Consider the following 13,209-nt stretch of genomic DNA (forward strand, 5'->3'; position numbering starts at 1 on the left):
TTCTCCTGGTCACCGCTGCCATGGTAACGCCAGCGGAGGTGGATGGATGGTCGGTCGGTCGGTGCAGTTACATGTCCTGTGTCACATGTTGTTGGTGTGTGTTGTATTGTTGTTGTGGTCGTCTGGATGGATGGACGGGGTGACCTTGTCCTACTTGGTGATTGGCGAGTGGCGCTGCCTGAGGCCACAGCTGATTGGCTGTCAATAAGCTATTAGGACGACCGAGTGGAAAGATGGAGGGACGCTGAGGACAGAGAGACGGGAGGAAGTAAAAACACGTGACGTCGGTCGGATGAAGAGTGTTGATAAGGAGCAGGTGTTGAGCAACATTACAGAGCTCTATATGCTATGCTAAGCTAAGCTAAGCTAGGCTAAATTCATGTAAACACCAGATCAGATCTAGATATCTCGATCATATCACATGTGAACAGTTAAAACCTGAAAGACTCAGAATGAATTCAGTCAGAAAGAGGAAAAAGTCTCCATGGAAAAGGTTAAAGGTACTTTATTTACACCTACTGTTGTGTTTGAGCTAGCTGATTAGCATGCTAACAGTGACTGAAGCACAAGACCTGCAGATTGATATCAAAAGATGCTAACGGTAATGTTAGCAACATAGCAACAGGTAAAGATCTGAGCAATACAAAACTCTGTGCTAAGCTAAGCTACATTCCCTGGACATCTCATATAAAAAAAAATGTGTTGCTATTGCTACGTCGCTAACATTAGCATTAGCAGCTGTTAGCTCACCAGTCATGCTAAGAGTTTTAGCCACTGTTGTTTTTTCTAGCTAGCTGGTTAGCAAGCTAGAAAAGCACCTCGGCTGATAAAAATATGCTAAAAGTCTTGTCACAACACCAGAATTTCAGTAGTCGATACCAGTAGGCTACCTGTGAATTTCCACGATTCTCCATACTCATTCAATACCATGAAAAAAAAGGAACCCTTGTGCTTCTTTATTCATTACCTTATTAAAAAAAATGTTCAAATCAAATTTCTTGTATTTAAGATCGACTGCTTCAACAACTTTTCAACCTGCACAGAATTTAAAGAGCGGGCAGCGGGCCGAGGGTAAAGTTGTATATCCAGTACTCACAGTAGGACACCAGAAAAAAACAGGTAGCTACCAACATATTTTTTGCGTGTTGGCATCAACTATTGGTACCGAAGTATTGGTTCTCATGACAACCCTAGATGCTAATGTTAGCAAAGTGGTACCAGATGAACATACAAATATCTGTTTATATTTGTATGTTGGCTGATTGTTCCAAAGTGTTCGTGTGAGTCTGAGCTGCTAATGCTAATGCTGCATAATAAATGCTAATGCTAATGCTGCATGTAGGCTAATAAACACGGACCATAATGTATTTGTGCGCCGCTGCTTTGCTGCCTTTTTAAAAAATGTCACTGTGGGTAAAACTTCAGTGAGTGTGTGTGTGTTTGTGTCCACAACAATATATCCCGCAGGGCTTTACACACACACACACACACACACACACACGCACGAACACAGGGATAGAGAGTGAAATACCAACAAATAAACACTCACATTGACACTGCTGTGATCAATGTATGTCACACTGAAAAATACACAATCACTGTGAAGGCTCAGCAGCCTCGAGGACACACAGTCCTGTAGTGTTTGGTGTTACATGCACGCACACACACACACACAAGTGCACACACACATACACACCAACACATGGTGTGGTGGCAGGTTGCTTCGAGCCTCGGGCTGAATCCAGAAATAAAGACAATAGAATAAACAGGAGAAAACAGCGCGCGTGTGTGTGTACGTGTATGTACACAAGTGTGTGTGTGTGTGTGTGTGTGTATACAAGTGTGTGTGCGTGTGTGTGTACACAAGTGTGTGCGTGTGTGTGTGTGTGTGTGTCTCACCTCGGGGCTGCCAAGCACACAAAAAAAAATCAGTAGGAAAGCCTGACACACCACGACAGTATTTGGGTAACATTGTGTATCTGTTTGTGTGTGTGTGTGTGTGTTGTTTGTACGCACACACACACACAAAGACACACTTTGAGACTCTGAGACAATTAATACTAGTTAAGAGTGAGGCTGCGGTCTAATGAGGGAACAGGCCCGTCGGTCGCTGAGCAGGCAGCTGCATTAATTGCAGCCAACAGGAACAATTTTCTCATTTAAATATGCAAATAAACACATTTATTACAGTTAATGAGACAGTAAAGAATAAAAGCTCGGTGCCGGTGTGAGTCACGCTCGCTCTGCTGAAGTCCTCTTCATGTTTTATTTCGCTGCACATGTTTCACGTTTGGTCCGTTTAGTATCGAATCAGAGCCGAGTGTCTGGTCGAGTCCTAAGACTGAAATATTTATCGTCATCGTCGTCGTCGGCCCCTGAAGCTCATCTGATGTGATCGGCTGGATTGTTTCACTGGAGGAGACTCAACGTTGTCGTCGTGTTCAACTGCAGAAACACTGACAGCCGAGAGGTGTTACACACACTGACACACACACACACACACGGGGCTGGACGGCAGATGAGACTCATTTCAGCTGCTGCACTAAGTCACATGTGGAATTAGCGTCATTAACCACGGCTAATAAAATCCATCACCACCAGAGACTGCTCAGTGGATCCGAGCAGGTTCACCGCAATGACATGAAACGAGGCGTTCAGGAACCTCGGAGCTCAGAGAACCGGGCTGCAGATCCAGATCCAGTCCTGGTTCCTTCCTCATTAAAAGGATAGTTCACCCAAAATTGAAATTTGACTAAGGGCTGGGAGAAGTTTCAGAGTCCTCCGTGGCTTCTCTCAGTTACAGGGGGTCTCGGCGTAGCAGTGCATGTCCATATAACGGTTGCAAATGGATACCAACTGTCTTCGTAACAAAAAGACACACCAAAAAACATCCAAATACCTCCATGCTGCTCGTATGTAATGTCCGTCTTGTATTGAAGCCCCGAAATGCAAAATTGTCCAGAAAAAAATTAAATAAGTCTATATCTCAAGCTTGTTTTGTAGCGGAAGCTTTTCGAAGCTCCTCTTCCCGGTTCGTCAAATTTGGACGAGCTGAGAAGAGAAGCTTCCGCTACAAACAAGCTTGAAATATAGACTTATTTAATTTTTTCGGGGCAATTTCGCATTTCGGGGCTTCAATACAAGACGGACATTACATATGAGCAGCATGGAGGTATTTGGATATTTTTTGGTGTGTCTTTTTGTTACGAAGACAGTTGGTATCCATTTGCAACCGCTATATGTTTCAATTTTGAGTGAACTATCCCTTTAAAACACAGTGAAATGAAGCAGAACAGAGAACTAGGTTCCATCCAAACAGGAAATCAGCATGAAAACTGTTCAGGCTCAGAGAGAAGCAGGTGCAACGGATCTGAAAACATCTGAGGAGCCGGAGAACCCACAGGGAGAACCCACACAGCTCGGTCCCCGGGGATCGAACCCAACACACACCATCTAACAGTGACAGTGCTAACTAACCCACTGCTCCACCGTGCCAACAACACCACACATCAGCAACAAACCATGTTGTTTGATCTGAAACTGTTTACGACTAACCATGGCATGATGATGTAATAAGCAGATTTCCTACTCTGGTACTCGAGTGCACATCCCTAGTTTACACCTGGCCTTAAAGGGATAGTTCAACATTTTGGCAAAAAAAAAAACAGAGTTGTTTTAGAGGTAAATACAGAGACTGCTTGATGAAAAACTGTCCCTGAAGGCAACGCACATCAGTGGTTTTACATGAATTTCCCTCTAAAACAACTCTGTGTGGTAACGTTGTGTTATTATCTCATAGCGTGGTGATTGTGCAGCTCACAACTTGTCCACCAGAGCGTTGTGGAGTTGTTGGATTGTGTATTTGATGAGTTTGATGAGGGAAACCAAAAAAAAATCCCATGAGCCTCCGTAGCGTAGCTCTGAGCAGCTCACGGCTCTGCTCCGCCGTTCTAAAAATAGCTTGCACCGACAATTAAAGGTAACGAACCTACTGCTATGACTATAGGGATTATGGCAATGGGCCTATTTGCAGAAAATGTTGAACTATCCTTTTAACGCCAGATGTAAACGGGGTGTTCGTGGGTTCGTCAGATTAAGATTTTTGTCTTATTCCAAATCAGTTATGTGATGTTAATTAAGAATTAAGAACGCATTATTGGATAAAACAGAACCGCATTGGTAAAAAAAGTGGGCGGGGTGTCGTGCAGAACTGTTGTCAAGCTGCTGATTGGTTTGTAGTTCCACTTCCAATCAATAATCAATTCACACACACACACACACACACACAGTGGCATGCACACAGTTTATATAAGAGGAGGAAACTAGTTTCACAAACTGCCTGAGGTCGTGGCCTCCACACATAAACAAAGGGCAGACTATAGAGTGTGTGTGTGTGTGTGTGTGTGTGTGTGTGTGTGTGTTTTCTGTACATTTATTGAATGTCAAGGATAAAACAGACTCAGTAGAGTTGCTGCTGCCATCTGCAGTGATGGACGAGCTGCCAGAGAGAGAGAGACTGTGTGTGTGTTGCCTTTATAATCTACAGGAGAGTCAGTGTTGTTTAGAGGACGACCTGTTTCAAAGTGTGTGCATTTTATAAATTAACAAAGATAAAAATAGAGAATTAACTATAAAAATAAAATAATAAAAACATCCATATTTTTTTTATTTTCACAGGGAACGGTCAAAGAATTAGCTGATAGCTCATCACCGTGTGTGTGTCTGTGGGCAGGTATCTGTGTAAAACAGTCCCATTGCTTTTCATTAACGCAGAATGAGTCAGAACATTATTATTGTGCATCGTGTGGACGGAGGTTTGCTACAGAAATCACATCATCATCATTTTAAAAAAGTGCTTTCAGTGGAAATGAAGTCGTTTTCTTGCAGCTCACGGAAAGTATTATCGCTGTTCATCACATTCACACAGCAACACTGAACAACTGCACAATTATAAACAACAGTTAAACTGAACAGTCATAACAAAAAGAAAGAGCTGGATGGAAGAGAGAGGAGATGATGCTCTGTTCAGACCACAGAGCTCAAAGTTCACACACACACACACGCACACACACACACACACACACACACACACAGAGAAAGCCCGTCGACCAATCAGAGGCGGCCGTGCTGCTGCTGCATCAATCAATCAGACGCTGCGACCTCGTTCCCACACATCAAAATCACATACGACCGCCGCGGACGAAAGACAGAGACCGCCTCAATCAGCCGGACGGTTTACAGCAGGCTCAGCGCCGTGTCCACCGAATCACACACACACACACACACACACACACACACACACACACACACACACACACAGCTTCCTGCTCAGACCTGGGAGAGCTCCAGGTGAGCAAACACAACTAATTTCTACAAATAAACAGCAGAGATGCAGTTTGGCTGATTGGACAGATCTGACCACCAACACCACTGCACCGCTGCCGTCCAGATGTGCAGAGTTTAGGCTCTTGGTTAAACATTTACTTTGGAGGAGGAGGAGGAGGAGGAGGAGGAGGAGGAGGAGGAGGAGGAGGAGGTGTGGGGGGGTCGAGTAACGTTGGCATCTGGACGTCGTTTCATCCTGTCAAACAGATCGCCACCGACACGCTTCAGTCTGCTGCTGCTGCTGCTGCTGCCATGTGTTTATACACGTATTAGAAATAATCAATAAGAGGCTTACGTGATAAAACGTGATTAAAGAGGCCGGAAATCTGCTTTTTTTTCTAAAAAAGGTTAATTAATCCACCATCCAAACCTGCAAATACACCATATGGACAGAAGTTGATGGACTTTAGTTATATATGCTGCTGTCTATTTCCTGTTGCGTGAGTTTCTATTACATATGGTTGTACAAAAGCTCCATATAAAAAGATGTATGTATTAAAGCTCCTTCAAAATAAAGGTAGACGATTGTGTTAAAGCTCCATACAGTATAAAGGTAGATGTTTGTGTTAAAGCTCCATACAGTATAAAGGTAGATGTTTGTGTTAAAGCTCCATACAGTATAAAGGTAGATGTTTGTGTTAAAGCTCCATACAGTATAAAGGTAGATGTTTGTGTTAAAGCTCCATACAGTATAAAGGTAGATGTTTGTGTTAAAGCTCCATACAGTATAAAGGTAGATGTTTGTGTTAAAGCTCCATACAGTATAAAGGTAGATGTCCATGTGTAGTGTGATTATAAAGCAGCTCTAGGTTCTATATTAATACTGTGAAAGTATCAAAGCCTCAGTCCACAGAGAAATGCACACAGCCTGTATTCAGAAACTGAGCCTTTAAAAACCAGCCGTCAGGACTTCCTGTCACTTTGTGATGTCACAACTAAGCCCCGCCCCCTCACCACCTGGACAACACCATCCAACAACAACTTTGCAGGATTTGGTTTCTCTGAGTGTTTTATTCTGAAATCTGCTCTTTTTTTTAATTGGACCACTTTAGAAAGAGATAAGAAAATGAGAAGGAGAAGAAACGTTGAGTTTTTATAAAATGTTTTGGAGGAACTCTCTCCTGAAGACACAGAGGAACCATCTGCGCTGACAAACAGTCCAGTCTGTCGCTGAGCTGAAACCAACTCCTTTAATCTAAATGGAAAAATTGCAGCCGAGCAAAACAAACACTGAACGTCTCTAACACACTTTTATATTTATTTTCTCTCTCTCTCTCTAACTTTAAAAAGGAAAATGACAGAGAAGAAAAAGAAGAAAAAAATGAATTATCGGCTGCAGTCAAGGTTACAACCAAGCCAGTGTGTGTGTGTGAGTGTGTGTGTGTTTACTCTGGTCACCTCACACACTAAACACTGTCAATTCTGTTTGTCCTTTAACGACCTGCTGCTCGGTGTGTTGCCAACACACACACACACACACACACACACACAGACACACACTTCTCACTTGGCTGTGATGTGAGGAGTGTTGTAAGGAATGAATGAAAGAGTGGAAAGGAAAGTAGCAGCTGACGGTTGAGGTCGATTCAAACTCTGCAGCTGGATACGAGCCAACACACACACACACACACACACACACACACACACACACACACACCTCAGTGATTGAACACCTCTAAGTCCTTCAAGGAAAATCCTGCAAAAACTAAAACTACAGAAATCAAATCACAGACTCTTCAGCAGTTGAAGCTCTGACTGTGACTCATCTGTCCCGTCCAATCAGAAAACTGTTCAGTTTCATATTTCAGGAGTTTAAAACGTCTTCACATAAACATTTCCTTTTCTAAAACTTGTAGAGTTCATGGTTCTTTATCCAGAATCTGCCCAAACAAACAGCTGGGCACTAAATCACAGTCTCACAAACACAGAGCAGTGACCACACTGCAAAAACTCAACATCTTACCAAGAATATTTGTCTTATTTCTAGTGAAGATGTCATTTCTAGTCAAAACTAATGTATACTTATACTTAAAATAAGTATCATATTAAAAAGTAGCTTGTTTTTAGACACTTTTTACTCCTTTCAAGCTGATTTTCAATTAAAATAAGTAGAAAAATCTGATAGTGGATCAAAACTTCCTTTCGCTGGCAGATTTTTCTACTTATTTCAAGTGAAAATGTGTTTGAAACAAGTGAAAATGATCTAAAAACAAGTTCATTTTTAGGTGATGAGTCTTATTTCAAGTGGAAAGAGATTAGTTTTGACTAGAAATGAGACATTTTGACAAGAAATAAGGCAAATATTCTTGGAAAGATTTAGAGTTTTTGCAGTGCAGGCCTCAGTGTAACAACTGCACAACATGATCCAAACAAAAAAACCAAACAACAACCAGCAGTAAAGCAACAACAACATGTGAAAACCGTGACGTTTTTACGCGCAGACGGACAGAGAGAGAGAGAAGGGGTGCAGATCCGATGTCAGGATTGGAGGGGGGGCATAGAAGCGATTTTTTACTTTTAGCCCGTATGCAGCTCATACTATGCCACCATGAATCACAACTTCATAGAGGTTTGCCATATCATTCAAAAAGTCCTGCATAGCTAATCATTTATTGTGCTCACCTTTCTTATTTATTTCAGCCAACAGCACTTATCTCTGCTTACTCAACTGTTATATTAGTAAATCATCATTTTAAGAGTCTCAGGTATGTAATGTCTACTCATGTTCTTATCTTTTTTATCTTTCTCCGACCCTCCCAGATCCCCAATTCCTCTCCCCGTCTTCTGTTTCTCCCAGTGCATGGGACTACTTTATGCAGATATGGATGAATATCTAAATATGAAGCCACCCCCCCCTAACCAAGTTGTGTAAACCAACTGATCATGTTTTTACAATGCCAGTGATGCTGGTAAACCGTTCTAAAAAAAAAAAGATCTCAAAGGAATTCTAAAGGATGAGAGGTGAAACGTCTTCCTAGACAAATAACCAAGTCCAGTTGCTTTCGACTTAGAATTCCTTTGATATAGTATGACCTGGACAAATGAGAATATGCACAGGCTTTTCTAAAAACAGATGTGAATTTAAGAATGTGAAGTCTGAAAACACATTTGTTCAATTTTGAATCATTTCATTTCATTCATCAATTCGTGTTTTTCAGAAATTGGGGGGGGACATGTCCCCCCGTCACACACACAGAGCAGTGACCGGTGTAACAACTGCACAACTTGATCCAAACAAAACAACAAGCAGCAGTGAAGCAGCAACATGTGAAGACGTTTTTACGCGCAGACAGAGAGATAAAGAGATAAAGAAATAGAAATAAAGACAGCGTGTGCTCACCTCTCAGGTTCTGGATCTTCACCGTCACCTCCGCCGGCTCGCGCAGGCTCCGCGCCAGGTACAGCCGGCCCGAGTCCCGCTCGATCTGGACCGGAGAGTCCAAGTCTGAGTCCGAGTCCGACTCGGAGACCACGGAGACCAGCTCGAACCAGCGCTGCTCGAACCGCTGGTCCGGCACCGTGAAGACCAAGTCCCCGACCCGGACCTGCTCCGGCACCGACACCGTGTAGAGGAGCTCCGGCTCGGAGAGAGACCGGGGCTTCCTGTTCTGGTAACGGTTCTGGTTCTGGTTCTGGAGGACGTTGACGCGCAGGAACACGGGCTCACCGACCTGCAGGAAAATAGATATTATATTCAAGTCATTAATTGTCATCGACACCAAATGTTTAAGTTTATCATTGTTTGTTTTTTAGCACAAATGACTCGCTAACATTTAAATTCCTACCAATCGTATGTTACATTAGGTAAATGGACCAGTATTTCTTGGTGCACATCTGCCTCTGTGTTTCCAACTTAAAGGCCCCATGGCATGAAAAATGTGATTTAGGTTATTTTGGTATTTTGGTGCTTGGGGAGGTCTCTGGGCCACGTATAAACTGCCTCATGCATCAAACTGATCATAAACGGAGAAACGCACACCGCCCATTTGTAGGAACAGCTGTGTCTCAATTCAGGGGCTGCAGCCTTCGGAGCCGTTCGATAGCTAGCGGCTAGGTTGCTAATAACAACAACGGTGCAGCAAAGCATCTTGGGATACGGGAGGCCGCGAAGGATAGTTAGCGGTGCATCCTTCGAATGCAGGGGAAAGGAGGACACATTTGGAGGAGCCTTCGAATTTGGACGAATTGGGACTAGACAGCCTTCGCGCAGCGCTGTGACGTAATCGGCCTTCAAATCCACCCTCCGAAGGATGCAGACCCTGAATTGAGACACAGCTTGTCTCTTTAAGACGAGCAGATAGCACTTCCTCCTTTCTGTGATGTCACACACAAGGTAATTCCGCCCACCGTGACCAGTTACTTCCCTGTGATTGGCCCGACCACACCCCACTCAAAAACAGCGAGCCAATCAGAGGAGAGGTTCTCATTCTCTCTTCTGATTGGCCAAATGACCTGTGCCTGCTAGAGCTCCAGAAAGAGGCAACAGAAAGGGGCAGTAGAAACCATATTAAGCAGATCACAGGTACTCAAAACCAATGATACATCTTGTTAGGGATATCAGCAGGTAAATAAACCCAGAGAAAAGTGCACAGCATGGGGCCTTTAATCTTTTTTGGAAAGTGATGGTATTTGAAAATTTGTACGATTAATTAATTGGACCAACCAGAGCCACGTCGCCTCCGTCCCGCACGTGCAGCTGCAGAGTGACGTGTCTGATGCCGAGCAGCGAGCCGAGCAGCCGGACCCGACCGGTCAGAGGCTCCACGTGCAGCAGCCGAGACTCCGGCGACGACTCTGACGTGTAAAACGTGACGCGTCCGTTCCTCTCCGCGTCCGCGTCCCTGGCATCGAACCGGGCCAGCAAGGTGCCGCGCGGCGTCAGCTCGTCCACTTCCACCGTCACGTTCCCGCCGACGAACCGGGGAATGTTGTCGTTCCGGTCCGACACCTCCACCTGTAGTCATGACAAAACAAAACAACAGAAGTTTATCTTTCTTTTCAGACACACACAATCATATCGGTTCTTGTTACCATTATGTAGAACAAACTTAAAGGGATAGTTAACACAAAATTGAAATTCGGCGTAGCAGTGCATGTCCATATAACGGTTGCAAATGGATACCAACTGTCTTCGTAACAAAAAGACACACCAAAAAACATCCAAATACCTCCATAGTCAATATTTCAAGCTTGTTTGTAGCGTAAGCTCCTCTTCCTGGTTCGTCCAAATTTGGATGAACCGGGAAGAGGAGCTTCGAGAAGCTTCCGCTACAAACAAGCTTGAAATATAGACTTATTTAATTTTTTTCGGGACAATTTTGCATTTCGGGGCTTCAATACAAGACGGACATTACATACGAGCAGCTTGGAGGTATTTGGATGTTTTTTTGGTGTGTCTTTTTGTTACGAAGACAGTTGGTATCCATTTGCAACCGTTATATGGACATGCACTGCTACGCCGAGACCCCCTGTAACTCAGAGAAGGTACGGAGGACTCTGAAACTTCTCCCAGCCCTTAGTCCACATGAGGGGGAGGAGATAATGAGTGAAATTTCAATTTTGGGTGAACAATCCCTTTAAAAATCAATGAAAATAGAGATCTCATGTGTTGTTGCTGCAACAACAACAACAACAACAACTGGCCAGCAGGAAGGGGTTAAAACATTTTGTAACCCATGTCAAAAGTGATTTTTATGATAGGTCAAGATCCAGCCTTTATATGTATCACAAAACTTTTGGGAGTAACTGATGTCTAAATGTCTCTTACTATAAGTTGAAATTTTTGTCCAGGGGTAAAACTTGAAAAAGTCTGAAGGGTCACCTGAGGGTTAAAATAAGACTCATCGCCTAAAAATGTACTTTTTTTCAGATAATTTTCACTTGTTTCAAACTCATTTTCACTTGAAATAAGTAGAAAAATCTGCCAGTGAAAGTAGGTTGTTTGTGCTTGTAATAAGGAAGAAAAACTTGCTCCACTATCAGATTTTTCTACTTATTTCAAGTGAAAATCAGCTTGAAAGAAGTAAAAAAAAAAGTGTCTAAAAACAAGCTGCTTTTATTACGATGAGTCTTATTTTAAAGCAGAAGTAAGTGATATATTTGTGTTAATATAAGTCTTAAATAGTTATATCTTCCAACAGCAATCACTTACATAGAGTGTTTGGTCTGAAACACGGGTCTGTCAGTCACTCTGCTCTGCTCTGAGCCGAAGAGAAAACATTTATCGTATCCTACAGTTTTTATCCAATGAGGAGAGAGAACGGCATGCAGGGCTGTGTGTGCAGCCAAGGAACGCCGTGAATGTGGCGACGTAGGGACGACGACTGTTATGGTGCGTTCAAGGAAACTCGTATTTTTCCGACCGTGAAGTGGTACCAGTTTGATCTGGTACGAGTTCACCGGTCGGAAGTTACGAGTGGCCGTTATAGTGACTTTCACCGGTAAAACAGGTCGGAAAAACACGAGTGGGTTGCCTGGAACGCTACAAAGTCGTAAGTTGTGACTTGAAGCTGTAATTTACGATTTCAAAAGCCTGCCTGGAACGCAGCATTAGCGAAAACGACCGGACCACTTACTTCTGCTTTAAGTAGAATGAGATTTGGTTTAAATTTTAGGTTAGGTTAGTTTATTGGTCTCCACCAGGGAGAAATTTGTCGCGGAGACAGGGAACATGTTGCATACATAAAAAAACACATAGTACGGTGCAAAAAGAACATCAAGTTAAAAGACTGGTGGAGTAAACAGACCACACCACAATCCTGCACATGCAGCAAGCTGATGTGAACGTCATTCACATGCATCCACACCGCTACACTGACTGTAATCATAAATATACATTCATATCAGCGTCACATAACCTCAAACCAGTGGGGTCGAGTACTACACTGCTGGGAGTCTTTACTAAACATAAACTCTAAACACAAACCTGCACGGCCGCCGGTCCCGTCACGCACCGCACACGCAGCTCGTACATCGCTATGAACTCCCGGTCCAGCGCTTTAACGGAGACCAGGACCAGGTGCTGCTTGTGTCCGCGGTGGTGGTGAACCAGCCTGAAATCCGACGCGTAATCCCCGGTCAGGCTGGTGTTGAGGTCTCCGCTGCAGCAGCAACCGACCGGCAGCTTCACCCCGTCCACCGGCGTCCCGACCGGAGAGTTCTCCGCGATCCTCCCGGAGTAGCGCTGCGCTGCGCGTCGGTGCTGCTGCTGCTGCGCCGACAGACACAGACACAGCGAGGAGACATGGAGCAGCAGCAGCAGCAGGTTCACAGCTTGGCTCATGTTTCCATTAAAAAAAAAAACAATCCGCGGTTCACTTGCAAAAGGAGACAGGTCCGAATCCCAGAGGTCTGATGGATGATGATGCGTAAAATAGAAAATAAAGATAGAAAATACAGGAAAAAGAGCGCTAAGTTCCCAGAGGTCTGATGATGATGCGTAGCCTATAGGAAAAATGAAATAGAATAAAAATAGCAGGGAAAAAAGCAAAGTTAACCCTGAAGCAGCTGCAATATCACAATAAAAATTCACTTTCTGACACCAATTCAGCTGCAGCAGACGTGCATTTAGGTCCTACATGTATGTCCTATCTCTTAAATCCTGGATCCGAGCTCCGAGTCCATGAGTCCGCTCCGCTGCTCCTCTGTCTACCTCAGTAGGTAATAATGATTCAATCCAGAGACTTTTACGCACAGACGGAAAACCATGCAGCGACTTCTCTCTCTGCGATGTTCTGGATGATGCGTAGAAAAAATTAAATCAAACAAAAATAGGAGGGAAAAGAGCAAAGTTAACCCTGAAGCAGCTCAGAATATCACCATAAA

The 13,209-nt window shown here is 43.7% G+C and overlaps 1 protein-coding gene across 1 annotated transcript in view; it reads right to left on the reverse strand.

The window, feature by feature from the left end:
• The window catches only part of LOC310999144 (putative neural-cadherin 2), a gene marked incomplete at both ends in the record, with an annotated part of 170,378 nt that extends 157,711 nt beyond the window's left edge, over positions 1-12,667 (reverse strand). Inside the window, 3 exons of the mRNA XM_083989468.1 lie at positions 8,726-9,056; positions 10,049-10,339; positions 12,311-12,667. Of these exons, the coding sequence (XP_083845594.1) occupies positions 8,726-9,056; positions 10,049-10,339; positions 12,311-12,667 (979 nt within the window). The remainder of the gene's footprint in view (positions 1-8,725; positions 9,057-10,048; positions 10,340-12,310) is intronic.
• Between the last annotated feature and the right edge of the window lie 542 nt (positions 12,668-13,209).

Source organism: Trachurus trachurus, assembly GCF_905171665.1.
Source record: "Trachurus trachurus genome assembly, chromosome: 16".
NCBI classification, from domain to species: Eukaryota; Metazoa; Chordata; class Actinopteri; order Carangiformes; family Carangidae; genus Trachurus; species Trachurus trachurus.